The sequence below is a fragment of the Talpa occidentalis genome, unplaced genomic scaffold (genome assembly GCF_014898055.3).
Source record: "Talpa occidentalis isolate TD23 unplaced genomic scaffold, MPIMG_talOcc4v2.1 talOcc4.7, whole genome shotgun sequence".
NCBI lineage: Eukaryota > Metazoa > Chordata > Mammalia > Eulipotyphla > Talpidae > Talpa > Talpa occidentalis.
In genome coordinates, this window is record NW_023605083.1 from 84,622,427 (window position 1) to 84,648,429 (window position 26,003).

The window sequence follows — 26,003 nt, forward strand, 5'->3', positions numbered from 1 at the left end:
AAAAAAAAAAAAAGAAGAAATAGAACACCTAAACAGACCAATTACAAGCAGCGAAATTGAAATGGTAATTAAAAACCTCCCAAAAACAAAAGCCAGGACCTGATGGATTTTACAATGGAATTCTACCAACTTCAGAGACGAATTAGTGCCTATCCTTCACAAACTCTTCCAAAAAAATGAGAAGGAAGGGACAATACCAAACACGTTCTATGAACGCCAATATTACACTAATACCAAAACCGAATAAGGAAAACACAAAAAAGGAAAACTATAGGCCAATCTCCCTAATGAACACTGATGCAAAAATCCTCAATAAAATTTTAGCTATCAGAATCCAACAATGTATCCATAAGATAATTCACCACGACCAAGTTGGATTCATTCCAGGGGCACAAGGATGGTTTAACATCCGAAAATCAATCAACGTTATCCAACACATCAACAAAAAGAAATATAAAAACCATATGATAAATATCAATAGATGCTGAGAAAGCTTTCGACAAAGTGCAACACCCATTCATGATAACCCTTGAAATTCTTGGGATACAAGGAACATACCTCAACATCATAAAGGCCATCTATGACAAGCCAACAGCCAGTATCATTCTCAATGGTGAAAAGCTGAAAGCAATTCCATTAAGATCTGGAACAAGACAAGGATGTCCACTCTCACCACTGCTTTTCAATATAATACTGGAAGTCCTAGCCAGAGCAATAAGACAAGGAAAGACATCCAAGGAATCCAAAATAGGAAAAGAAGAAAGTCAAACTATCACTATTTGCAGATGATATGATAATATACATAGAGAACCCAAAATCTCCACAGAAAAACTAATTCAACTCATCATCAATTTCAGTAAAGTGGCAGGATACAAAAATCAACACGCAAAAGTCAGTAGCCTTCCTATACACAAACAATAAATCTGAAGAAGAAGAAATCAAAAACCACCCCTTTTATTATCGAAACAAAAAAAAATCAAATATTTGGGAATAAATCTACAAAAGAGGTAAAGGACCTATACACAAGAAAACTATAAAACCGTTAAAAGAAATAGAAGAAGACACAAAGAAATGGAAAGACATCCCCTGCTCATGGATTGGAAGAATAAACATTATTAAAATGGCCATCCTACCAAAAGCAATATACAGATTCAATGCTATTCCAATCAAAATCTCAATGGCATTCTTCAAAGAAATAGAACAATTATTGATGAAATTCATATGGAATCACCAAAACCCCCGAATAGCCAAAGCTCTACTGAAAAAAAAAGAAGGAAATGGAGGCATCACACTCCCAGACTTCAAACTCTAACTACAAAGCCATAATCATCAAAAACTGCATGGTATTGGAACAAGAACAGACATACAGACCAATGGAATCGAATAGAAATCCAGAAATAAAACCCACAGATTTATGGTCAACTAATCTTTGACAAAGGAGCAAAGACTATGCATTGGAGCAAAGAAAGTTTGTTCAATAAATGGTGCTGGGAAAACTGGGTCGCTACATGCAAAAGAATGAAGCTTGACCACTACCTCACACCATACACAAAAATCAACTCAAAATGGATTAAAGAACTAGACATAAGACCTGAAACCATAAAAAACATAGAAGGAAATATAGGCGAAACACTACGGGATTTGCACATCAAAGACATCTTTACAGACACATCACCCAAAGCAGTGATAGTGAAGAGAAAGATAAACAGCTGGACTACATCAAATTAAAGAGCTTCTGCACAGCAAAAGAGACAATAACAAAACAAAGAGAAACCCCACCAACTGGGAGAACATTTTTGCACCCAACACTAATGATAAAGGACTGATCACAAAAATCTGCAAAGAGCTGATGAGACTCAGCAACAACAAAGAAAATAATCCAGTCAAAAAATGGGCAGAAGAGCTAAAAAGAAACTTCTCTGAAGAGGAAATGCAAAATGGCCAACAGACATATGAAAAAATGTTCAACATCACTTGTAATCAGGGAAATGCAAATCAAAACTACCATGAGATACCATCTCACACCAGTGAGAATGGCACATATTAAAAAAACTAGCAACAACAAATGTTGGCGAGGATGTGGAGAAAAAGGAACTCTTGTGCACTGTTGGTGGGAGTGCAAACTGGTCCAACCACTATGGAGAGCTGTGTGGAGATTTCTGGACCTACTAAACATAGAGCTTCCATATGATCCAGCAATTCCCCTCCTAGGTATTTACCAAAGGACACAGAAACATCAATTCCAAGAGCACCTGCACTCCTATGTTTATAGCAGCACTGTTTACAATAGCTAAGCTTTGAAACAACCCAAATGCCCAAAAATAGATGACTGGATCAAGAAGATGTGGTACATATATACCATGGAATATTACTCAGCATTCAAAAAAGATAAACACATGCAATTTGCAGCAACATGGATGGCACTGGAAGGGATCATGCTCAGCGAAATAAGCCAAAAAGAAAAAGAAAAATACCGGATGGTCTCACTCATAGCAGGAATCTAGAAAACTTAAATAAGGGACCAGGAAAATGAATATAAGAAAGTGAAAATCAAAATCAACAAAAAACTATGAACCAGAGACACTTTTTGGGGGGTGGGGGGCGGGAGGGGAAGGATTGGGGTCAGAATGGGGCGTTTGCAATTGTATGGGGGAATATAAATAAAATTTAATATTTAAAAAAAAAAAAAAAAAAAAAAAAAAAAAAAAAAAAATCAGGTTCTATAAAAAGTAACAGAGAAATTACTGAGAAATTGAGAAGGGGAAGGGAGGGTGCTGTTCTATGGGTGCTTCCAAGAGCTCCCAGTAATACCACAGAAAGGTCTAGAGCAATTCACAAACTTTGAACTTTGTCCTCTGAGTTCTTGAGGAAGTAGAGAGGACTTTCTTAAAAAAAAAAAAAAAAACAGGTTTCCTAAGCAAAACAAAACAGGCCCATCTGCAACTCATAATACATGTCCCCTTCTTCATATTATCTGTAATGACAAACTATCTCATTTTCATAGAAATTAGAAAAATACATTTTCAGAATGAAATTATCACTTCTTGATTTTTAATACGGAGGGAGATATATCTGAACCTTGGTCTTTGATTGGCTGTACCCTCCCAATCCCTGTCCAAGGGCTCTTGGGACACCTGCCAGTGGGCCCAAGTCAGCTCACTCTGCACTCCAGATGATTTCACTCTTATCAGAGTCCACTCCAGGATCAGAGGAGAGAGAATGGGGGGAGGGAGGGTTACCAGGACAGATAATCCAAATAGGAACATTCTTGCCTCTACCCTAGAAAATAAGCTCCTAAACTTGCTCTCAAGGCACTGGAGGGAGCACTTGCTTGTGAAACTTAAAATTTGGAGCCACTCTTTATAACAGTAGTATATTGTATATGTTGTAAATACATTCCCTGTACACTAATTCTTTGTTTTCCCTGCAATTCTTTGAGCCAATCTTATGCATCCACTGTGGATGAGCTGTGTGACCACTTCAGCCTGTTGCCATTGGGTAAACATTTATTTATTTATTTTTAATTTTTTATTTATTTATGCATAGAAGAGCTGGGGTGTAGTCCAGGGGTTTGGGGAGCAGCGATTCACCTATCCCAGAGGATTCACCAGAGATAGAGTGGGGAGCAGAACAGGTGGATCTACTGAAATACACTGCTGAGGGGAGTACGAGTGAGACAGGAGAGGTCTGCTGCACCATGTGGGTAGCTCCCTGGCTGGGGTTTGAACTCGTGCTACAGTGGCTGTTAATAGCTTGATAGTGCTGAGACTTAACCCCTTGTACCACCAGGGAGGCCCTGATGACGTTTCTGAAGAAAGCATTCAATTGAGATTATTTTACAAATCCACCAGGAGGTGACATCCACTGCCCGGCCTTTCTTTGATGCAGTCAGTCTCTGATCTGGTGACTGTACGTTGGTGTAAAAACAATTGTGACTAGCAGAAGGAAGCATCTTACCATAGAACCAATACACAGCAACTGCTTCTATCAGTGCAACAGTGAGCACGGCAGGCCCTGTGGCATATTCCTCCAGTAGCTTCACCACGTAGGCCCCTCCCTAGAAAGGAGATCATGAACCTGGTTAACAGGGTTCTCTGAGGCACTCTCCCCGCTTTACTATATGGGCCTAAAAAGCTGCTGTTGCTGCTGCTGTTTTTTTTGTTTTGTTTTGTTTTGTTTTTAGCTTCTTAGCATAATTCTGGAAAATCCTCAACTTGGACCTAATACAAGTATCCCAAAGCCTATCTGTTTGGCCTTCACAGTGTGGGCCAGATCTCATCCCATCAGTGGGCTCCTCCTGCTCCCTATAGCACGCTCTTGTTTCATTTCCCTGCTAAGCTCTAAGAGACAAACTCAAAAGAACTTCCAGATCTATTTTCAACTTTTTTCAATTTATCTGACACCTACTGTGTGCTTTACTCTGAAGAATCCTGGTTCCTAAAAACTGAATCTTGAAGAGTCCACAACTTTAGATGCATTGAACATGTTGGTTGTAGTTTAAAGCCTCTGTCCCAACAGACTGGGCAATGGTGTGAAGATGCACGTGTGCAAAATCTGCCTTGAGTAGAGCATACAAGCCCTGGATGCCTATGGGTACCACCTGATGCACATTTTACAGTATTAATGATAGACACCTGTGAGCTTGCACACGTGCCTGATGCCAGACACCTGGAGTAGGGTGTGGGCATGTATAAGTGGGCGCACCTGGGCTGAAAGACTGGGCTTATAAGGGCGGCATCATGGGGATGCCAATGGTGGTAGAAGCAGCAAAGAAGCAGAGGGCATGGTAGCGGAAGCAGAGACAGCGGGGACACCACAAAGAATACCAGAGAGCCTAGAAAGAGTGAGGACTCACTGGGGGCTGGGAGGCCTGCCAGCCTCCCGGCCCCCCTGAACCCCCTGCCTGCCATGTACCTGGTTGCCACATTACAAATGATGTAAAAAGCTCAATAAAAGCCTGAGCGAGCCACTGAGGGCTCCAGGAATCTCCTTTACCCGTATGCCCGGATCATAGAGAAACTGCTCCATGCCTTTCCGGCACTACAAAAAAGTAAGTGGTAGTTTTTCTCCAGATGTTCTGCCAAGCCTAAAATCTAGTTGGATCTACTATAACATGCCAAGCGACTCTGTATAACAATAGAAGCTAATGGAAACATTTCTTCTTATCCTTGATGACAGAACTTTTTAATAGCTGTGACAACCCCTCTTCCTTTAGCCCTAAAGCTGGGCCACCATGCACGATGGAAGGAAAGGAATAGCTTCTTATAGTGTTCTGCTCTAGGGGAGAGACCCTAAGGGAGGCTGACTCAGAGCTATGGGTTGTGTTACTCACAAAAGTCAGGGTGATCAGGGATCCACAGAAACAGGTGATGACCACACCAAGCACAAGCCACTCCCGGCGCTTGGACCAGACATGTGGAAATTCATCCAGCACAGCTGTGATGACACCCTCCAAGCCTGCAAACTGAGAGACACAGTCACATTGGAAGCTTTGGGACAAATCTGTTACCTTCTAGGACAGTGAAGCAGGAGAAAGTTAATATTACCAAGTGACAAAGTAAGGTGATCATGACCATTTGCCCATACTTGTCAGTCCTCACTGGAAATATATTTCCCTCTTTTACAATGTCAGTGAGAACCCCTCACTAATACATCCAGATAAGAAAATGTAGCACGTGAACAGGACTTCTTTATATGAGGTCTCTTGGGGAGACTACCACAAAGGCCAGCTCAAAGCTGAGACTCATTCCATTCTAATGAGCACAAGATCATGAGCTGAATGCTGGATAGCAGGGGACTGAGACACCAGAGTTACCTTGCCCTGGCTTTCAGGTGCTGCCATCTGGTCAAGGGGCAGTGCACAATAATAAAAGTTCACAAATGCTGACCTCCTGGCCTATATCGGGCACTTTACCCTCATTATCCTAGTAATGACTCTAATGTACTAAGGGTATTGAGTACCATCACTGAGAAGTAAGCAAGAGTCTGGGAGAGCACCAGAAGCAGCCACCACCACCTGGATAGCCAGGATGGGAAGGCACAGTTTTAGTTTCCCCTTCTCCCTTTCTACCTCTTTCTCTACTTCCTCCCCTTCCTCCCTTTCCTCTTTCTCTTCTTTTCTTCCAGAGCTGGATTTTCTTCCCCATTCACTCACTGTGCTGTCCAAGCCGAGTGTGATTAACATCAGGAAGAAGATGATGGCAAAGAATGTGGATGCTGGCATGTTGGCTATTGCTTCTGCATATGTGATGAAGAGGAGGCTGGGGCCTACAACAGAAGAGGAAATAAGTTGGTGGTCTCTGAAACCTGTCCTACGAAGATTTCTTAAAGGAAAACAGAACCTGAAGTCCTACCTGCATCTTTTGCTACCTCAGACACATCTTCATTCCTCATCTCAGCCATATACCCAAGCACAGTGAAGATGACGAATCCTGAAACGAAGCTTGTCATGCAGTTCACCACACTGGTCACCAGGGCGTCTCTGGAGCAGAAAACCCAGAGAGGTTGAGACATTTCTGAGGTCAGAATCTAATAAGCATCTGTCTCTAAATGTGGCAAGGGTGAGCAGGTTGAGCTCAAAGAGATTTCAATCCTATCCCCTCCCCTTCTCCCACTACTTGTAGCTTAGGTTGATTGTATCAAGCTTGAAGTACAAGCTATAGTTACCACCATGCACGGCATCAGGAGAACAATAGGTCAAGAGTTGTTTTAAAGAGATGGTGGTGTTTCCAAGCAACAGAGCATAGACCTCTTGATTTCAAACAAGGTGATTCTGAAGCAGGACCTGGGTTGGAGTGGGGACTAGGAGGGCAACTTGGGTTCACATTTGTGAAGTCTACAGATTTAGAATTTTGACATCTACAAATGGCATTACAAGACCACCACAGAGATACTTTTTTTTTTAAGATTTATTTATTTATTTATACAAGCACTGGGTATAGTCAGAAGTGCAGGAGGGTGAGAGAATTCACCAGAGCCAGAGCAGGGAGCAGAACAGGCAGAAGGACCAAAGTACACTGCTGAGGGGAGCAGCGGGCACTGAAGAAGAGGTCTGCGCACCATGTGGGATCCTCCCTGGCAGCCAGGGATCGAACTGGTGCTGCAGAGGCTGCGGGCAGCTTCGCAACCCAGAGCTCAACTGCTGCGCCACTGGGGAGGCCCGATATCATGATACTTTTAAAAGAAGACCTCATCCTATAACTTCAGATTGGGGTCCCAAATACAAGGACATGTTACTTAATTAAAAAATATATAATCTTATAAATAGCACAATTAGATCACTGGAAATTGCCATGAATAATAAACATTAAAGCAAAAGTTAACTCTAAAGATGAGTGATATTTAAATCATAATTGGTAAAACATAATTTGTACAATTTTGTTTCATCAAAATTTCTTTTTTGTTTTTTTTTTTTGGAGGGCTTCATCAAAATTTCTGAAATAAGATTTTGCCACAGAAATAATGGCGTTCTTGCATTGTCTAAATAGCTCAATCATTATACTTTGGGTGTCAGTGTATGTGCATGCAAATAAGCATATTATAATTTTATTGTTACATACACTAACAAGTCAGATTTAAACATTTAATGTATGTTGCAATTTTTGTAAACCTGCTTTGGAATGTATTAGTTTGTTTTTCTTTTATATGTAGAGACAAAACAGACATGACTGGTTTTCTCTCAGCTACTGGCTTAGGTATGGGTGAATGGTCAGGGTCTGTGTCTACCATGACCTGAGCTGATCAGGTTAGAGGTCATTTGTTCAACTTTACCCCACTTTCAAACTTGCTTGAGGGGGCCCCAGAAACTCACTGGTAACAGTTGTTATTGAATTTGTTGTAGCTAGCAAAAGCCAGTAGGACTCCAAAGCCAGGACCGAGAGAGAAGAAGATCTGAGCAGCAGCATCCACCCACACCTGGAACAGAGGTAAGGATGAGAGTGGACACCAGGTAACAGCAAGACCAGTGACTTTATGTGGCTATGTGAAGAAGTGAAAAACTATGTCATTCCAGGCTCTTGTTATCAAGTGCAAACAAATGTGATTTTTTTCTTCCCGTCATTTGGCATGAACACATCCAGTAGCTTCAGCTGTGCTTTTCATGCTTGTACTTCTGGTTATCACTGCAGACTTAACTACTGAAGTCAATTTCAGTAGTCCCTACTGTTTTATTTGGAGGACTAGCTTCAGTGAGAAATAGGTGTATGTGTTTTCCACATTATCTTACCCCTGTCTCCAGAAGTTTCTGCCAGTTGGGTTTCAAATAGAAGAGAACACCCCTCCAGGCTCCAGGCAGAGTAGCCCCCCTCACCAGCAAGATAGAAAGGATGATGTAAGGGAAGGTGGCTGTCACCCATACCACCTGTAAGGAAGGAGAGTGGAAACAGGTTACCATTGTGTTTCTTGAAGACCTCAAGAAAGAAAGTCTACCTCTTTAATTCCTGTAATTTTAGGGGCCAATGTGGTATGGCAGAAAGATCAGAGCCTTTAGAATCAGACAAGGATCTGACTCACTGCTTGCCTGTGCTATCCCTAATATTCACTCTGCTTTTGTGAAATGGGGAAAATATCTAGCAGTAGATTATGGAGTAGCCATATATATAAAGTACTGAACATGGTTTATGATGGTATTTCAACAAAATATTGTCCCTATTGTCATACTACAGTGGATTAAGAGAATTTTGGTGAAAAATCTTATAAGAGTTCTTGGGATTGTCCCATTTGTAGAATTTTCTAACAGATTTGGTGAAGCAAGATTGGGCATCATGAATGTGCTTGGTGTTGAAGAAAAAAATGTTTCCCTGTCTGTGGCTGTCTAGGCTGCTGGGTTCTGAATTTGAGAACCTCTGGGGTCCTTTGCAGGCCTGAATCAGCAGCCAGTCCTCACCTTGCCAGATGTTTTGACACCTTTCCAGATGCTGAAGTAGATAACAGTAAAAATCAGCATGATGCAGAGGGCGAGCTGCCAGCTGATGCCCCCCAGGTCCTGTAGCCCCTTAGATCGGTGGATCTGTAGGACATGACGCCTGCAGTGGACAAGAAAGACCTATGAGATGGTCTGAAAAGTAATCTGAGCATGCAATATGTGATACCTCTCAGAGGATGCCAAGGGAAAAAGTGGACACTGCACTCATAAGTGGTCACTGAGTCTTGGGAAGAGCTGAGATTGGCTTTGCTCATCCTAAAGGAGCCAGTAACACATTCAGGTGGGTTCTGGGTTCACGAGAATTGATATGTGTAGGTAATGGGCCCCTTCTCCTCTCTGAACTGCCAAGACCTGAAATTCCAGCATTAAAGAATGCTACCCAATCTGAGCATCTTCTTCCAAAGGATAGATCCCATTTACGCAGTGGACATGTGACACTGGAAATTACTTGAATAGTTTCAGACTATTGAAGTACTAGGATGCTTTGCTTCCATGACAACTGGTAAGAAGCCCCAGAAAGAAGGGTGGTTTTGATTCAGGGGAATAATTTTGGAATGTGAGGGTAGCAGTAGGCCTGGGGCAGCCTGGCATAGCACATCAGAAAGAACAACAGCACAGAAGAGACAGATTGCAGAGCTCTCAGGGTAGAATCTCCCAACTCCAAATACAGCATGGAGCTGGCCCTGCCACTCATCGCTCACATTTACTCCCCCATTCCTGATACCTTATCTCTCAGAAACCTGTAAAGAACCTCTGCTCCCTTCTTCTTCTCTCCTAAGAAGTCAAACCTCAGGGGTGTGGACTGGCCCACACTGGCCACGCCCTCACTTACATGCACTTACGTGTAAAATTCTTCAGCAGGGGACGTGGAATGGAATGTCCAAGTGACGTTGTCCTCAGAGAAGTAGTTCGTGCAGTTGCCCGTGTTCCAAGAGTTCTTGCAGCTGGTCCAGGGCAGCTGGTCCGTGAAGGAGGAGATGAGGTAGTAGAGTGCCCAGGCCATGATGGTATTGTAGTAGGAGGCAATGTAAAAGGCAATGATGCAGATGGCATAACCAATACCTGGGAGAGAAAGGGTAAAGTGAGGCCAAAGTTAAAGAGCAGACCAGCAGTGAAAGACTGAAAATACAGGGCAGTAGAGGGAACTATAGCCCAGGTGAGGAGTAAAGGTTGGTACTACCAATCATGTCATTCCCAAAAGACATATAGTGGGAAAGTGGTAGATAGTGGGATAGTGGTAGATAGTGGTAACCTGACAGATAGTGGGAAAGTGGTAATGTGGTAGATTCCTTATATGAATTTGCAAGGTTATGTTTTAGAAAATGTGTGCTTGTTGATTCTTTAGTTTTCTTCTTATTTACTATAGTTTACTTCTAGTTTGCCATTTATTATTTCCCTTTAATGATTTTATACCACTGAGCAGTCAAAATCTTACTCAAGCTATCACCCAGGGGTACCTAAGGCCTAACTGAATCCAGAAGAAGGCCCCCCAGATCCCACTCATTGTAAATCACTACTTCCTTGAAGGACCTACTCAACCACTCACCCAAACCTTTCAGTTACCTTTGAAAATTGGGCAGATTTTCCTCCATATTGAAATGCATCCATTCCGGTGGTATTGGCCTAGTGCAAGCTCCATGTAGAAGAGTGGGATCCCTCCAAAAATGGCCATGATGGTGTAGGGGAGGAGGAATGCCCCTGAGGCAGATAAAAGACAATTTCAGTCCCTGCCACATCTGCCCCAGGACAGTTCAACTGATCTGGACACCAGGAGTTACACCAAGAACCAGAGCCATCTGTACATGAATGTCACAGAGCCATCCTGTGCTGAGGGACCTCACACTGTGGTCCTCTGATCTTAGAGCTTTGCCAGAAGTAGTAGTAGTAGCCAGAGTGCCACAGTGAAAGCAAGGTATGGAAGAGGCAGAGAATGAGCAGAAGGAAAACTGGGTTTGTGAGTTATAAGGACAGCCACTTGTAAATGCTCGAAGGACTCTGTCTCCTTTCCTTTCCTATAAAATGACAGGACTGCAGAGAGCTAGGTTTCCTAAACCCAATCATTATAATCTCTGGTGAGCTTAAAAAAAAAAAAAAAAACAAAACAAAAACTTCTCCCAGACCTCCTAAAGCAGATGCTCCAGGTATGGTTATAAAACAAAAATTTTAAGCTCCCCGGGTGATTCTAATGCAACCAATGCATGGACCAGCATTTGAGATCTTAGAACAGATCTCCCATGACAATCTGTGAGTCACTGAATTAGTATCTTTGGTCACCTGTATTATCCCTGGCTCTAGACACTTAATTATTTGCTATTTGACTATTTTCCAAAATTCCACTAAGCCAGAGAATCCTCCCTTGCAAGCCACCTTTGTAGCTGCGGCTGGAAAAGGTAGCTAGTTACAGAATGAGAAAGCACAGGTAAGTGGAGATGCTGGAGTCTCTTAGCGCTTGTGACTGAGGCTGAATATGGGAATGTAAAGTTAAGAATTACTTACAGCCTGAGTTTTAACCCAAAAGGTGCACTAGCTGTGATTTTCACTGGTAACTTTCCCTCCCATAAAGTGCTTTGAACCTAGACACATGAAGTCAGTGCAACTAGGAAGATCCCACCTAATTTATAATCACGAGGGTAAATATGGCTCAAGAATAAAAACCATGTTGTGTTTTCATGGTGTATTTGTCCAAAGGGTTGCTTAATTGTCTTTATAGTAGGGAATTAATAGGAGAAATTTCACCTTTGACCCAGAGCCTTTTATGCAGCTCTGGCTAAAGGTGAGTCCTTCCAAGCTGGAGATAAGGTGATTCCAATTTCTGCTCCTTTCAAGCAGGAGTTCTGTGCTTCACTGCCATACCACCTCCCCACCCCTCCCATCCCCTCACACTGCCAACTGCATGGAGCAGAGTCCTTAAACAATGTAGCAAATTCAGGCAATTCTGTGTCAGATCATGAAAGAAATGAGGGTGACAATAAATGGAATATCCCCCCAAACCTCATTTTAGCTGCCCTCCCAGATCTGTTGTCAGAGCTGTTAAAATGAATATTGACTGCTTTGATTCCCATTTCTTGTCCTTCTATTCTGATAGCAAATTCAAAGTCAACACAGAGCCATACCTACTGACTCAGTCCCTGGCTCTACTCTCCCTGGGGATCCCTTAAATGCCTGCAGTCAGCTACTATTTTTGATAATCTACAAGTGAACTGCTCTAGAGGCATTAGGGGTAGAAGGAGGATCAAGCAATAATCTCTGATCTCAAAAATCTAACACCCTGGTTGGAGATACAAGGCATATCCATATTTGGTTTGGAGTTGCCATTAATGTCATGCTGTGGCTGAGTTCAGCTCTGCAGCATGCCCAGATTGTAACCTAAAGCTGTGGACCTGCACTGATGCCCTTTCTGACTTCCCACACAGATCTAAAAGCCCTGTGTGCCAGGCCCAGGAATTTGGGATCCTGGAGCCACCTTCCAAGTTGTTCTGACTCCTCTAAGCAGACCCTGACAGCCAGAGGGAGTTGATCAGCACAGTGCTACTAGCTGTTTCCTCGCCTCTGGCTAGTGGAGGACAGAGCTTGGATAATGCAGACATGAGAAGGAGGCCTTTCAACATGAAACCCTCATGGTACTACAAATCTGTGAGGTCAAGTTTTGGAGAGCTGTCATTCAGCTTCAAAACCCAGAGAACTTCATCACATGCGAACTTAAAATTTTGGCTTACTGGAGATTTGTCTTTTAGATTAGCTTACAAGTCTAAGCAATCATGTTCCCAGATTCATAGCAGTTAAACAAGGGAGAAAAGATATGACTTATCCTCTGGGCTCCCAAGAGAATCTAGATACCACCCCTGAGTCAGAACTCCAGGACCTTGATACTGACCCCCTCCATTCTGGTAACATATGTAGGGAAAGCGCCAGACATTGCCCAAGTCCACAGCATAGCCAATGACTGAGAGGAGGAAATCCACCTTCTTGCCCCAGGTCTCCCGTTCCCCTTGATGAACCTCAGCCACTAGGGCAGTGGTGGCAGCCAGGCTGGTGTGCTGAGTATCATCTCCTGCACTGGGGCTCGGAACCCCTGAGTACCCGTTGGAGATGTGGCCAGACTCTGCCTTATCCCCAGAGTCAGAGACACCCTTCTGTAGAACTCCATTTTCCTGACAATCTTCTCCAGCCTTAAACACTGACAGCTCCTTCTGGGAATTTAGGGGCATGGTCTCCATTCTGCTGGCTAAGAGATGATAATGATGCCCATCTGTAGAGGAACTGAATTCTTGGTGCTTGGTTCTATGGCTCTCCTCCGTTTAATATCAATGGGATTGAGAGTTCTGTTGGAAAAGCACACAGAGAAAGGAGAATATAAACAGTGCCTTTGAAAGGAGAATATAAATAATGCCTTTGGTATTAACTCATCATACATCTTAAACTACATTAGTTAATAAATGCACCTGTTAGATGTGAGCCATCCTATTTGCTCCCTGAGTTTAGAAAATCAACTACATTTTGAACCGATACAATGTATCAAATCACAAGTAATGTGCAATAGAAACAACAAGACAACAAAACAAAAAAATAGCAAAATTACCAAGGTTTTGTACAGGGTCTATTTAAGGGCAAAGTATTTACTTCATTTCAAGGCACTGGAATTTCACACTGGAACTTACTAGTACCTCAGAAGAACCTGAGGACTTGTTTGGATAAAGCTTCAAAAAGCATTTACTGTGTCCTGGATGTTGTGCTAGGAAAACAATGACTAAGTAGCACTTTTGCTTGCATGTATATAAGGACAGTCCTCTCCATCATTCAAGCTGAATGTTCAAAATATATTTTTTATAAACAATAGCTATGACCTAACAAAAAAGGAGCCAAGGACAGCAGTGAAAAGGCCACCCTTTGTGAGGCATCCCCTAACTCCTGAGCTGTGAACTTTTTCATTTTCCTTGCATCTTAAGAACCTTTGGGCTTGGGCCTCCCCGGTGGCGCAGTGGTTGAGCGCTGGGTTGCAAAGCTGCCCGCGGCCTCTGCGGTGCCAGTTCGATCCCCGGCTGTTCCCCGGCCACCGGAGGAGGGTCCCACATGGTGCGCAGACCTCTCCTGCCGCCCGCTGCTCCCCTCAGCAGTGTATCTCCGTCCTTCTGCCTGCTCTGCTCCCCACTCTGGCTCTGGTGAATTCTCTCACCCTCCCGCGCTTCTGACTGTACCCAGTGCATGTATAAACAAAACAAACAAACAAACAAACAAATAAATAAATAAAACATGCCTCTATAAAAAAAAAAAAAAGAACCTTTGGGCATATTCTAGCTGCTTTTGGCTGTATCAAGTCCATTCTTACTTCACCTTTTTTTGTTCCTATTATGTTTCTGCAATGCCAACTGAGTCCTAAATGGTTCTGCTGCTCACCATTCATTCATTCCTGCCCCTCCCAGCCACTCCTGTGGCTACCCAGCTCCTTCTTTTGCAAGTGAGCACACAGGGTCACCTCTCACCCTCACCAGAAGAGCCAAGGAGAAGAGCACAGAGGTTACAGATGCCGTTGTGGCTGTTTTCTGTCCCCACGCCTCTCGGTGGGGAAGGCTGGGCCGGGTCTGGGTATCTTCAGATCACTCCTGTGGGTTGGGGTGCAGGGAAGTTAGCTTGGCTTCCAGATCCAGGTCTGAGATGTCAAACAGGTAGAAAGCCAAGCCCTTTTGGACTTTAAACTATGGCCTGTTACCAAGTTATAAAACAAAATCTCCCAGCTAATTTCATTTCTTCTGGGACTCAACTATTCAATCTCTTGAAATAGTTTGGGAGTTGAAACATGTTTCTGTTTAGCTGGGATTACATTATATCTTTCTAGGAAGAGGTGTCCAGCAGTGGCCTGCTGTCACTATTCATAACTGCAAAGATCTGACACTAACCCTCCAAATTCAATAGTCAGAGTATAGATAGGAACTGGGGCTAAAAAAATGGTAGTGTGTGTCTCCAACCTATGTGGGGCTTTCAGTGGCTATAAGTTAATTGTCTGCACGTGGAAATGTGAAGACAAAAATGTAGTGAGTGAAAAATTAGAACACAAAGTAGTAGATTCACACTGATGACCATGTACATAACTCCAGCAAGGATTAGACATGAACACCAAGAAATACAAGTAATTAGAGTTTTGTGTTTGTTTTTTTTCCCCCATAAGATGGAAAATAAGCATTTTAAAGGAACTGATTATTGCCAGAAATCCCCACAGCAATGAGAGTGGAAACAGTTCCATAGAGCTAGTGTATGCATCAGGAGGTAGGTAGACGTTCTTGGTTCCATGCTATGAAGTCCTGATCCCCAACCCTACCCGAGACTCAAGGATGCAAATACTTCTCATAGAAGAGTACAAGTTTCTGGCAAAGAATGATCTAGATAAAACCCCATTCTGTTCCTCTTTTTGCTGCTTTCCAGACTCTCCCTGTGCCCCCCTTCTCTGAGACTTCAGCTAGACTTGATGGAATTTTTAAATAGCCACATATTCCCTTATCCACTCTAAGTAACCATTATCCAGACCAAGGGAATTTTCTTAAGTTCCTTTCTCTTTTTTTAGAGAGAGAGAGAGATGATGAGATGTCAATATATTTAAATACACAGCTAAATTAATACTGAACTCGCAGCCTCTGGTTATTTGAAGAAAGTGTCTGTATTTTCCTTTAGCCTATGTCAAGGACACGTTTTCCAAATTAAACACTGGAGAACTTGGAGACCAGATGGCAGAGATAAAGAGCTTTACTATGTTGGGCCAGATGGCACCCAACAGATAGGGCCTGACTACAACTGAGCTCCCCCATCCCCTGGATCTTTTTTTCTCCATCTTCAAAATTTTACGTAGGAACTTTTTCCTGCCTTTAATGCAGCAACTTTCCTGTCATTTAAATTAAAGCTCAGTAGCGCTTTCTCTGGCCTGTCCATCATGACATGTGGAAGGGAAACATTGTCCACCTTCAATGCATGCATTGGGCGGGTGGGGAGGAGCGTAAGTTACTAACTTACGCTTGGTTTCTAGTGTCTGCTCCTTCTGCCACAGCAGCAGTGATTTGTCCTAGATTTCATTTACTTTCTCCCTTGGGGCATCCTGCACAGAGGACGGAAAGTGCATGTGGGTTGACAAACTTTTTGGGAGATAATGTGTGTTCTTCAGGGTGCTTAAGAGGTTCAGCCCCCCAGGACATCTGATCCTTCTTGACAATTCCACTGAGCATCTACTAGAAAAATAATATACAATTTTCTATTTTTACTCTGAGCCATTACAAAAATCTTATTTCCTGAAATATTCCCCAAGTCATAAAGAAATCTGCTAAGAGTGTACCTCATGTGAGCACTGACCTCAGGTTGCCCTCTCTCTTCTTCAAGCTGCTTTCAGGGGTTCTCCTATTGTACCTCTACCCTTCATCATAGAACCTGGGGTGCAAAGAGGTAAGTTATCACCTCTCAAAACCATCAAATAAGCCGGAACTGCACATCTCCTTCTTTCCTACTGTCTACTCTCCCAGTTGGAGGAGAACGCCTCCCATATACTAGTCACAGCAGCCAAAATGTAGTGGCCCAGGTCTGGGTTCCCTTTTACCTGCAGGATGCTGCATGGAATCCCAGATTGCTTTTCCATTTTTCAGATTCTACAGTGTACTGAACAACTCTTTTTACTGAGAGCAGCCAGCAGATAACAATGGTTGACAGCAAGCTGGCCCGGGGATATAAAAGCAAGAGTTGTTAAGAAGGGTGGTTTCTAAGAATTCTCTCTTGAAAGCTTTAGTAAAGATATTTTTATCCTGATGGCTAGAAAAATTACAAATGAGGTCAAAAGTATGTCTGTGACCTCCTGCAGGCAGACTTTGAGTTTCTCATGGCCAGAAAAGCCCTTGATGCCTTTCTTTCACCTTGAATGTGTGAATGTCCCAGACTGAGCAGGTGACAGGCTGTGTGGGTGGTGCCACATAATGCAGTTCTTTTTTGTGGACAACAGCCTGACATGCAGGAGCCTCATCCTTCACGTCTCCACACATGATGGGCAGCATGGTGGTGCAGTTAACAGACTAATCGTCAACTTCTTGCTCACCCTCCTGCTTTGTCTCAGCCCAGGGAGTGTGCTCATTCACTCCACCTCCCCCCTAGTAAAAAGGACTGTTTCTATTTAAACTTCTCCTGATCAAATCTTCATTCCTCTTTCTACACACTGTCCTGTAGCCAGGGGAACCAGAATCTGAACAAACATTTAATTACAGTGATTAGTCATAAAACCACCCAGCCCTTTGGAAATACCCAATACTCCATTTGCCTGATTGAAGCCCATCCACACATTCCAAGTAGAAATACTATAGAAATTTTATAATTTGACTTCACATGTCAGGATCAAAGTGAGTTTATTTCTCAGGACACATAATTTCCATTTTCAAACACAAAACAAAAACCAGCATTAATTATGGGTTTACCGCTGAGATAGGATTAATTACAGGTCATATAGCCAAGTGGCAATTTGCATTCTCTTGTCATAGGGAGCCTTAAGTTTCCAAGGCACCTAGCAAGGATGATAAGAAGCTCCAGCGCCTCCTCACACATAAACACTGAACCTGGCCCTCTATCACGGATCGGCACTAATTCAGCAACTACGTGCTAAATGCAGTGACCGTGTGTTATGTGCCTACTATGTGCTAGGCTCTTGGAAACAAGACAGATGCAGTCCTTCCTTCACAGAATTCATGGAACAAGGTCGATATCTGAAATGGAAGACAAACTGGTAGGAAAAATATGCTTACAGAGAGAAAGGCCAGTACTGCTTTTTAGAACTGCTGCACTTTCTAATGTAAACTGGGGTTGCTGCAGACTTGATGTAGCATGTTTAGATATCTCACTTTTCTAGCTCCAAAGTTGCCCTTAGGCTTTAAAAATCTTCCTTTTCTTGCTATTGCACAGCTTTTGGCTTTTGTCTCAGACCCTTGGATTTTAGCTGATTATGGCTCAGAGTCGTCACAATGTACGGTGGTTGTTCATGTTTGTATCTGCTAAAGGGACTGTTGAGTTCTCTGGGCTGAAGCATCATAGACTGTAAGCCACAGGGACTCCTGGCTCACCTTTCAACAAAATGAAGAGCCCTCATTATATGAATGGAAGAAGTAGAAAAAAATCTGGTTTTGGACTTAAGGGGTAAAAACTGTATTCCATCTCCTTATCCTAAGAATGCTTTACTTGAGAACCTTTACTTCTTTGGGAGAGGAATTAAATCGGCTTAAAATCCTCAGGGTCATTTGGGTCAGTTCTACGAGAAAGGAGAAGGATCTCTGTTCAGAAATTTCCCTGCCTAGAAGAGGATAGCACCCAAGCTTCTTTCCACGGGAAATTATAAAATTTTGCCCACTCCAGAGACTGGGCAGAAGTACAATGGATTATTTATTTTGATTTTAAAATAAAAAATAATAACGATTTGACATTAATAGGTGTGGGAACCCTCCTCTAGAGAAAATGAACAGCCACACCTCGCCTACCTTCTCAAGCCATTGTTTAACAGTTCTTATGTGTCCACAACCCATGACTTTTCGGTCTCACAGATTAGCATGGAAATCCCAGATCCACCACTTAGTGACTCTGTTACTTTAGGTAGGTTGCTTGACCTCTTTGAGCTTCCATTTCCTCAAATATAAAAGCAGACCATTAAAAAAGTCTTACTTCCTAAAGACTAGTGTAGACATTAAAGTATGACAAATGCCTACCTCTGTGATGAGGGCAAGAAAAGCATAACAAATGACAGTTAATGGTCATCACACAACCACACATATGCAACCCACTCTGTTTTTCTATTTCACACCCCAGTCAGGGAAACTGAAGCCTACAAGGCTAAGTGATTTGTAGTCTACAGCATGAGTGGGCAGCTTGAGCCAGATCTTAGGGCTTCCATCCACTTCCACGGGGTCCCAATGGTTCATGCTTACTCTTCTCACCCCGTGACTTTACCTGGGACCTGTGGTATCACCTGGGAATCTTGTAAACAGCAGATTCCTGGGCTCCTTTCCCAGAGGTTTTAATTCAAAAGATCCATGTAGACATTGCATTTTAAACAAGCCCCCAGATTATCAGGGCCAGGTGGGCCACGGGATATGCCCACCTGCATCTTCTCTCCCTTTATCCCTTATCCTGCATCCTCTGAGGCTGACTTAAGTTTCTATCTACCTCTTCTATGAAGCTTCTTCCTCTTACCACCCTAACCTGAGACTTATACATCCCTGTGTTTGTAGTGCACCGCTCCTAGCACAGAGGGCCTATTAGGATAAAACTAGTTTATCCTAGTTTCCTGGGCACATGTGGGGCCTGTGGAACCACAGCAGTCATGTGGGAAGGTTTAAGGCAGGTGAGGCATTACTTTCTCTTCCTTAGGGTATCATTCTCAGGGGCCCTGTCCCTTCTTGCTCCTCACCCATTAGGAAGATGTGCTGTGCATTTTGGGAAGAAGGAGGACTGTCACAGGATAATTTTAATGGACTATGGACTGGAAAAATCATGTCTAACATTAAAGAAGAACCTGTGTTGCACTTTTAGACTTTGAAACAAGTACCGACAGGCATACCCATTAATAGTTGGTGTTGCCAACATTCATTTGTTAGTTGCTTGTTTGGAACTTGGGCTGTACTTTCTACCCACAGAAATAAGTTTTTTAATGATAATTAGCTTTCTAAACCAGCTTACAAAATCCTAGTTTAACTGCAAAATTAGAAAACGTCTAATACGAAAACTGTAGAATACAGCATTATTAAGTACTGTGAATGAGGCTGGGGTGGGGATGACAATGAAAAGGATTAGAAGTTATTTAACGTTCTTTCTGGTTCTAGAGAAAAATGAATTTAAGGAGAGAAGGACAAGGAAGTCAAGAGACTCTTGTATAGATTCAGTGGGGTTGTCTTTTAGGCACCTTTAAAGAACTTCAGGAATTGTTATCATGAACTCCTTATTACCCTTAACTTTACAGCTTACAACTTTTGGCAGAAACAAAACTGCTCTTACACTATTGTTGTAATAGGTTTGCGTGTGGGCAAGGCCGGGAAAGAGACTCCAGAAATTCAAAGCAGGGGATGTGTTAGACCACACAAGGTTAGGAGAAGCACTCCCACCTTCTAGATACTTCTGCATTGTTGTTAGATTAAAAAAAGTGGGAGGATTTCCAGATCATCTTTTCTTTTTCCATGTACAAATACATCACTGAGACTACTTTAGTGTGAAACAGACACAATTAGAAGGAGTCAGAAGGAAACAGAAGGAGTCAGAAGAGGGAGCTGGGAAGGAGAGGAGAAAACAAACCCCAGGGGAGGGAGTTGAGTGAGGATGATTTACCAGTGGCAGCTGAGCAAGGCCGAGGAGAGAAGGGGGTAGGGTGGGGAGAGAAGGTATGTGGATGGAATTAAATAACATGGGAGGGAGGGAGCCCAGAGGAAGGGGATCTGGGCCCATTTCCTGAATGGGAAACAAGGGAGGAGAATAATGGGCTCAAACCACAGAATGGAGAGTGTGTGTGTGTGGCCACCTCTTCAGTCACCAGACATCTGTGATTTGGTTGTGTGAATTGAAGGTGTCTAGTCTCTTAGGTCAAGAAGTTCTGAAATGTGCTTTACTGCCAGTTCTCACAGTTTGGGTGCATTTGTGCAAAATCAGTTCATTACTGCAGAGAATCAGTCTAGTTTAGTCTCAAAAAAGTAACCCTATAAGCTACAAAGGACATTACTGAGGTAGCATTGGGGACTATATATTTGACAGTATTTTATTAATGTCAAGTTTCCCAAATGTCATTAATATTGGGGCTATAGTTATTTAGGAGAATGTCCTTGTCTTTTAGAAGAAAAATGCTGAAATATTAGGGGCGAAATACTTGGATGTGGGCAAGTTCTCAAAGTTTCAACAAAAATTATATATGTAATTTGTATAATTATATATCTATATACTCTATAAAAATATATACCACACATTCAAAAATTAGATAAAGAGAGCATGTATGCACAAATGTGGCAAAATTCAGTAACTGGTGAGTCTGGCTGAAGGTTCTCCAAACCATTTCTCTGACTTTTCAGTTGAAATTTTTGAAAATAAATAACAGGAGAAGAATAGCTCTAGCCTTCAGACCATTCTGGGGAACCTCTAGTCGTCAAATTTCCCTGCTGCTGGTGGTGTGCCCAGAATTGCATCTCCTTGTCTCTTCCCTCCCTTTGCCTTCCTGCCCCAGCTCCTTTGCTCTGAAACAAAGGGAGGAGTCAGCTAATTTAATTAATGTTTTAAACACAATCCACCTGGGGGAAAGAAAAGACGAGACGTGTAGGAGACTCATATTCTAGGATAGGCTGTGCCCTAGCACAGCCACCTAGCTGCTGGGAGCAAGCTTGAGCAAGCCATGATAGATGCCTCCAAGGTCCTTTCAGCTCTACCCCTCCCTGAGTCGAGAGAATTCCTTAGCAGGAGGCAAAAATTCAGTTTATTTTTATTCAGCAGCTCAGTAATAAAGGAAATTAAATTTTTTTTTCTTGATGATGTCCAGGAAGACCCCACAGAAACACAAGAAAGCAAGAGCCTTGCTCATGCCCACTGAGTCTACCCACCAGCTTCAGGCTCTGGATTCCCAGAGCACACAACTAGATCTGGCACTAGTCTTGTCATTATCTTGCTCTCACTTCTTCCCTTATTATCCTGCTCTCACTTCTTCCCTCCCTGCTCCAAATGACATGAACTGAGCCTCAGATCCCAGGAGACCTTCCCCTTACTGTCTGCCACTTGACAGTGTCAGGGACCCTGGCCATGGAGCTGGCCCTGCAATGCCACTTCCAGGTCTCTTAGTTAATGTAGGAGTTCAGCTCTTGCTCTACAGTCTGAGGGTTTCTGCAACTGGACAGCTATCCAGTCCTGGCTTTTATAAAGGCTGTGGCTTAATTACAGTACCCTTAGTCCAGGGTTGGAGAGGCAGGGAGGAAGCTGCTGCCAGGTTCCAGGGGAGTCAAAGGAAAGAAGGAAATAAGGCAGTCAGGCCTCACACCAGCCTTATCTCTACTGGCTTTGTCACCCCATTGGACACAGGGCTAGGAAAACACTCAGTTTAAAAAACGTGTTGTTGACCGTTCAGTAAATGGGCATTCATCTTCCCAGCCACTAGAAGAGACAAAGGTCAGGCAGGAGGGAAAGCTTCCCATGCAGAGACAGTACTTGGGGCCCATTTCTGAATGTGGACCTAAGTCAGAAATCGGGAGGCTGCATCAGCTGATGTGGGTCTTGTGCCCACCCTAGAAAAGCAGTTCATCCCTCTGCCCAGGGAAAATCATTTATGCTAGGTTTCTTTTAAAGCCTAGTTTCATCTATTTTCCATGTTGTCCCTCCTAGAAAGAAAATGGTTTTCTTTCCTTAGGGTGCTATTTTGCCCAGTTAAGACCAGAAACAGATTCTCCACAAGTTCTGAGTGAGTCAGCTTGCCCCAGGTATGGACCGACCCTTCATCAGACCTATGACTCCACACCTCAGCCTGTCCCATGGACCCCGCATGCCTCAGGAAATTATGGTTGATAGGCAGTAGCTTAGTGACTGGGAAACAATCAGCACCGCCCCAATATGTACTGCCTGGGATATCCTTTCTACTGCACCACTGTGCGCAGCCTTCTTTGGGGAGACTGAGAAGTATAGTCACTATTGTTTGATTGGGTTGAAGTGCAGGACTTACCTGCTAAGTATCAGAATGGACAAAACTGCCTTAGAGTGAAACCCATGGTTGGGAATACATGGAGGATCCTGATTTGACAGCAACATCTGGAACATCTGGGTAGGAGTCCTGGCCCTCAGGCATTTGGCACCATCATTTCAACCCATGTTTGCTTAAAGCACAGAGTTAGTTACAGAATGAATTGGAGGGAACTGGACATCATGTCATGCATACCTCCACCCCCACTTATAGCTGGGGATTTGAAACTGGCAATAACCAAGACTGGAGATACCTTCTTAAAAGGACAGGAAAATGACAGCATAACTTTCCCTTTGGCCATTCAGTCATCTTTATGAAAAAGGTCAAGTCATGACCACATCCTGTTGATTCATTAAGCCAAATTAAAATTAAACATCATCAGACATCCCTGCTTATGTTCTCTCAAATTATACCATTTGACAAGGATGAAGAAGGAACTGTTGTTTACTTGCTTAATTTCTAGATGTACCTGTGGCTCTTTGGGGGGGGGGGGCATCCAGAGTGTTTTCGTAAGCTCATTGTGATAGATAATCTGCCTCTAGCCAAGCACCTCCATTGCATGGTCTCCTTACCCGTTTGTAAAACTCTTTGAAATGCCTCTCTGAGTTTCATCAAAATGCTCAGAGAACCCTATAAATTCCCCAAAGAGGAATTTCTGAATTTTTGCCAATTCCATTAAAATGTCAACATTATTTTCTAACCCCACCCCCACCCCACTGTCTTTCCCTAGTATATACACTTCTTCAGCAAGGAGACAGAAAGAAATGGGTTTGAATATCTGTACTGGAAGTTACAGATCACCAGTATTGAGGAGACTTTTGATTAATTGTCAAACAGTCTCAATCTACTCCAAGTCAGGTTCAGTGAAAAATAAGAAAACTCATCCCCCAAATGGCTTTGCTTAATTTGCACAAACCCCATAAGAACCTGCATCTCTTCCATGCAGAAGCAGCCACCCCACCTGAGTCTGGGGTAGGAAAGCTGAACATTTGGACGTCAGCTTCTTGGCACAAAAGTAAGTAACGGAACAAAGAGTCAAGATTCTGTGTGTTTTCCTTCACTCCTAAAACCCAAACACTAACGCTGCTCATAGTGTCCCTCCGGTTCATTGAACACAAATCCCAGTGTTGCTTTCTTAGACATTTTCCTTATGTAACTAAGGGCAAAACACATTAAATATTTGATTTCATCTAACTATGATGAGAGCTAGCAGGCTCATAAATAAACCATTGACCTGGTTCGTTTTTTCTGGACAAAATTGATCATGAAAATACACACAAGCCTTTGTAATGTCTGACTCTTAGCAAGTCTGCTTTCAAAATTCTTTAGCACCCAACTGAAAAAAAGAAACTCAATCTTCAAAAGACCCCATGCAAAAGGAAATGTGCCCTCGGTGTTGTTTGGCTCCAGGGAGGTTTTTCAAAACTACATTCAAACGTAGACATCGTTAAAGTGACTGATGGTTACACACCTCAACTGTGGAATAACAGCTGTTGGCATTGCAGTTTCACATAAATTCTGAATGGCTGGTGAAATGGCTGAGCGAGCATCAGCTTTGCTAGTGAAAACAATCCAAGAGCATGGAGTCTCGTTCCACTTAAGTGTCGCTCACAGATTTCTCTAGATATTTGGGCATTCCTGTCAACTAGAACTCTGCCTTTGCATAAAGCCACCTGCGCACAATGGCAGTAAGTAAAGATCAGATATAAGCTATGGGTGGAAACTAAAGCAACTTTTCCAAAGCACTTTGGGATAGTACTTTGCTTAAGATAATCTTTACAGGGTCTCCCTCACCTAAGCAAGACATCAAAACCCAGTGCATGCAACGACAAAGGCCCCCGCGACCTCCCTCTCCCGCCGGTCCACACTCCGTTTGGAGAGCACCGCGGCTGAGCCTGGAGCCCACGACACAGGAGCACACACGCCCTTGCCAGTGTCTGCTGAGGCACAGTGGGATGAAGTTCTGGAAAGAAGTGTATATTAGAGGAAAGAAGGAAAGCGGACCCACCTGCCGGGAGTCCGTGGGGTGGCTGGTCCCGAGGGTTTTCGAGGTGGGGGCGACCCTCGCGCCCTCTAGGCACCCGGGGCGCCTGCTACCTTTGCGGGAGCCGGCTCCCGAGCAGCTGTATTTGTACTCTCGGCCCCTCACATGGTCTGATCTCTAGATATCCGCCGCCAAAGAGCTCTTTAAGAATTTTTGCGTCACTTTGAGCAGCATAAACTTCACGTTTCCCGGCCGCTGGGGCTCAGTGTTCCTCCTGAGGGGGGTGGCCGCCAGGATGCACTCGCCAGGGAGGGGGGGGGCGCGGGTGGGGGCAAAGGAAGAGGGGAGGGGCTGGGGAGAGTCGAAGAATCTCCCCCCCCCCCACCCACGCGCGGGCGCCTTCTCTCTCTCTCTCTGTCTCTCTCTCTTTCTCTCTCTCTCCACCCTCCCCCGCCCCAGGAGTGCAGGGCGCTGGGGAGCAGGAGAGCCGGGTGCAGTGGGGGGCTGGCGGCAAGCTGAGAAGAGCCTAGAATCCTAACTTTCCTGCTCTTCAACATTTCAGGGGAAGGGCTGCTCCTCCATCGCTGACAAATGTACTTCCTCCCCTACCAATTACTTCCAAAATTGTATTGAAGTTCTCATTGCCGCTTGCTCACAGATCTTTATTGACCACTGACACATCCCATCACCTCCACCCCGAATCCTGCTCTCTTCTTCTCCCAAGGACTTAACAAGCGCCTGACATTCTGTGAATTTATCTGTCTCTGAGCTCAGCCAGAAGAGACCTCGTCTAATTCCTTGCCACCCCCAGAGCACCAACAGTGCCCAAGCTAGTGCCCAACAGCGGCTCCCAGTAAATATTTGCAGAAGGAAAGAGTGAAGTATTTCCTGCTTTATTAAATCAGTTCAAAGCAGTATCAAAACAACATGGATTAGTGATCTGCAAAAATGTCCATCCCGTTGATGTCGAGTAAGGATGCGTTACAGTATTTTAATTATCAGAAGATGTTCCAAAGGAACATAGTGTTCTAAACCACGGGAATATATTGCTTTGGTAATTTTTTAAAAAGCACCTTAAGTTTAAACATTATTGTGGTTTTTTTTTTTTAGAAAAAAATTATTTTTCCCATTTGAGCAGAGCAGCTGCACTACTTGCTTTGGGATGTCCCTGAGGCAGAGATGGGAGGACATCGGCTGACTCACTTCTCCACAGAGGAGGGGAGGGGCCGGGCAGGGAGGCAGAAAGGAAATAGCAATTACAAACCTGCCGCCCCTTTGTTCTGGGAAGAGCTGAACCCAGAGAAGGGCACACCTAAAGAAGTTGAGCGGGCATCTGTCAAGAGCGGCTGAGTTGGAACAACTCTCCCTGAGCGTGGGCGGCGCCCCAACCTGAGAGG

At 43.6% G+C, this 26,003-nt stretch overlaps 1 protein-coding gene across 1 annotated transcript in view; it reads right to left on the minus strand.

The window, feature by feature from the left end:
* Nucleotides 1–24,904, minus strand: part of LOC119231464 (sodium-dependent serotonin transporter-like) — a 26,142-nt gene extending 1,238 nt beyond the window's left edge. The window contains exons 1-11 of the mRNA XM_037493202.1: nucleotides 24,631–24,904; nucleotides 12,798–13,245; nucleotides 10,487–10,621; nucleotides 9,766–9,985; nucleotides 8,885–9,023; nucleotides 8,225–8,359; nucleotides 7,811–7,914; nucleotides 6,354–6,481; nucleotides 6,155–6,267; nucleotides 5,333–5,464; nucleotides 3,958–4,057 (exon numbers count right to left, since the gene is read on the minus strand). Coding sequence (XP_037349099.1) covers nucleotides 3,958–4,057; nucleotides 5,333–5,464; nucleotides 6,155–6,267; nucleotides 6,354–6,481; nucleotides 7,811–7,914; nucleotides 8,225–8,359; nucleotides 8,885–9,023; nucleotides 9,766–9,985; nucleotides 10,487–10,621; nucleotides 12,798–13,140 — 1,549 coding nt within the window. The 5' untranslated portion in view covers nucleotides 13,141–13,245; nucleotides 24,631–24,904. The remainder of the gene's footprint in view (nucleotides 1–3,957; nucleotides 4,058–5,332; nucleotides 5,465–6,154; nucleotides 6,268–6,353; nucleotides 6,482–7,810; nucleotides 7,915–8,224; nucleotides 8,360–8,884; nucleotides 9,024–9,765; nucleotides 9,986–10,486; nucleotides 10,622–12,797; nucleotides 13,246–24,630) is intronic.
* Between the last annotated feature and the right edge of the window lie 1,099 nt (nucleotides 24,905–26,003).